Source organism: Penaeus monodon, chromosome 8 (assembly GCF_015228065.2).
Source record: "Penaeus monodon isolate SGIC_2016 chromosome 8, NSTDA_Pmon_1, whole genome shotgun sequence".
NCBI lineage: Eukaryota > Metazoa > Arthropoda > Malacostraca > Decapoda > Penaeidae > Penaeus > Penaeus monodon.
This window is the reverse complement of record NC_051393.1, coordinates 49,528,273-49,530,772: the sequence shown is the minus strand read 5'-3', so window position 1 is coordinate 49,530,772 and position 2,500 is coordinate 49,528,273. Positions and strand designations below refer to the sequence as shown.

The following is a 2,500-nucleotide window of genomic DNA, read 5'->3' as shown; positions in this document are numbered from 1 at the left end:
TCAATCTTCTTTCCATTTTATAATGTCACTATTGTTCAAGTTTTCTCATTTCACAATGTGCACTAATGCTTTCTTTTCTCATATTACAATGTCATTTTGGTTTAATCTTTCTCAAAATAATATTGCATAAACTGGACTATTCTGGAAGTTACATCTTCCAATGAAGAATCTTACTGCAATATTAATATATCAAAATGATTCTGTTCTTAAAATCTAATAGCGTTTCTGATTATACAGAACAATAAGTCTCTCTGTGCTTTCTCATAACACTTTCAGCAAAAATCAGACATCAGAAAATTATACTCTGTCCTGAAGTAACTCCCTTGCACAATGAACTTATTCCAAGACATTCATCTTTTCCACTTTTTTTTTTCTAAATTTTCTATGACCTATATCAGTTCATAGGATGTCTACATTACTTGTCTTGCATGTACATGTTATGATAACTGAAGCAAGTCACAGATACATTGTCTTTACAAGGGACCATGTCAGACATTCACTGGTTCTTCATGACCATAATGATGCAGACTAAGATCCTTTGTTTCTTGATGCTCATGAAGTCCTGAATTGTCATATGACCCTTTTTTATTCTCTTCACTCTTTAGCTTGGAATCATTCATATCTGCATGTTCTTTAATAACCTTCTCAGATGGTGAAAGTTCTGGGCTTGGAGAACTTACTCTCAAAACAGTAGCTTCATTCACAGGATATGATACTCCATTATCAATCCTCTGAGGTATTTCTCCATTAATGGTAATAGGGTCTTCATCAGTGCTCCCTGACGATGAAACTGGCCTCGTGTCAGGAGACCTAAAGTCATTTACTGATGTACACTTTGACTCATCACTTAAATAAACTGTGTCACTTGCTGGTATCTCCATCTTGTCATATGGCAGAGACTGAGTCAGTTTATTAGGTGTTTGGACTTCATTTTCATGTCCCTGGTCTTGTCCCTCATCCTCTGATATAGAGATTTTGCTGTCTTTTGTTGTAACTGGTGTAGGTTCATCAGTGATCTCCGTGAGGTGAAGTGGCTTTCCAGATTCTTCAACAGAAACATCAGAGGAGTTAACAGTGCTACTTGGCATACCTGCAACCATATGTGAAGTCCCATCAGTATTGCTATTTCCACTGCCTGATGAACTCATTTTCTGTGGTACAGGTTTTGAGGCATCAGTAGTAGGTAAGTTCCCATTAGCATTATTACCTTCTTGTTCATTTGAGCTTTCAGCAATAGTATTCATTGCAATTTTGTTTTGGCTATGAACCTGCACCCCTGTGACGGGGGAGAGGGAGCTGGAAGACAACCGTCTGAAATGTCAAAAAGGGAAAATGATAAAATATAAAAATCCAACCCACAAAACAAACATTTGAAATTCAAGAAATCAGCTTTCTATACGTAAGCACAACTGTATGGATTATCTACTGATTATCATTATAATATACTTCTACTTACCTTGTTGACGATGTGGGGTCAAGGGATATCTGACTTTGCACTGTCTTCTGTGATGCAGCTGAATGGTTTGGTCTGTTGCTTGTCGAACTGAAGGAAGAATGAACTTGAGATGTATTGGCCACACCAGAGTGAGACAGCCGAGTTGATCCAACCATTTCTTTCATGCGCCGGAGATAGGGGTCCCACTTGGAGCGAATCTGGAAAAATGGATGAGAAAATGGTGCTCATTCCATCAAGTTAAAGTGTCTGATTCCTAAATATACTATCATTCTGAAATATGAAAATCATTTGAAGCTTTGAAGCCATACAATGATATCATCACTGTGAGCCCACGCGCACACGCACACGCACATGCACGCACTCACACACACACGCACACAAACTCACACGCACACGCACACGCACACGCACACACACACACACACACACACATATACACACACAAAAAGAAAAAAAAATGTAATGCTGTCAGAGGAGAAGCAAATATTTTCATCTAATAATTCTGGCTTTCTTTCCATCGTTCTTTTTGTTCTGTCAGATAACGATGCCTTTAGAAAGGTGAAACGGTGGATAGTAAGATCAGTATTAAAAGGGAAGTAAGAACCTCCCTCCACATTTACTGCAGTAAATTATGTAGCATAATGAGGTAATTCCTCCCACAGCTAATATAATTTTCTGAACTTCTATAAAGGTACTTAATATAGTTTGTGAAGTGACATCTGTTTGATAACTAAAATTATTGTTGATATCCACGTAAAAGCATTTATAGAAAACATTAAACTTATTTTCATCTTTATTCTATTCTTCACAACATCCAATTAGGCATCAGATGATAAACATCTTGTATATTTGAGTTGTAGTAAAAATCATAAACACATACTTATTGATATTTGAAAACATCTGTTGAAATGTATCATTCAGAAAGTTTATATCAAAGAAAACATTCAGAAAACACACAAGAATAGAAGTTTTGTTCAAAACCCCAGGTATGCCTTAGCTTATCATTAGAGGAGCATTATATGCCTCTTATCACTTATATATAGG

At 36.6% G+C, this 2,500-nt stretch overlaps 1 protein-coding gene across 1 annotated transcript in view; it reads right to left on the bottom strand.

Moving 5' to 3' along the window:
- Positions 1–363: 363 nt before the first annotated feature.
- LOC119576410 (dentin sialophosphoprotein-like) overlaps positions 364–2,500 on the bottom strand; it is a 5,735-nt gene continuing 3,598 nt past the window's right edge. Inside the window, exons 5-6 of the mRNA XM_037924103.1 lie at positions 1,457–1,653; positions 364–1,311 (exon numbers count right to left, since the gene is read on the bottom strand). Coding sequence (XP_037780031.1) covers positions 489–1,311; positions 1,457–1,653 — 1,020 coding nt within the window. The 3' untranslated portion in view covers positions 364–488. The remainder of the gene's footprint in view (positions 1,312–1,456; positions 1,654–2,500) is intronic.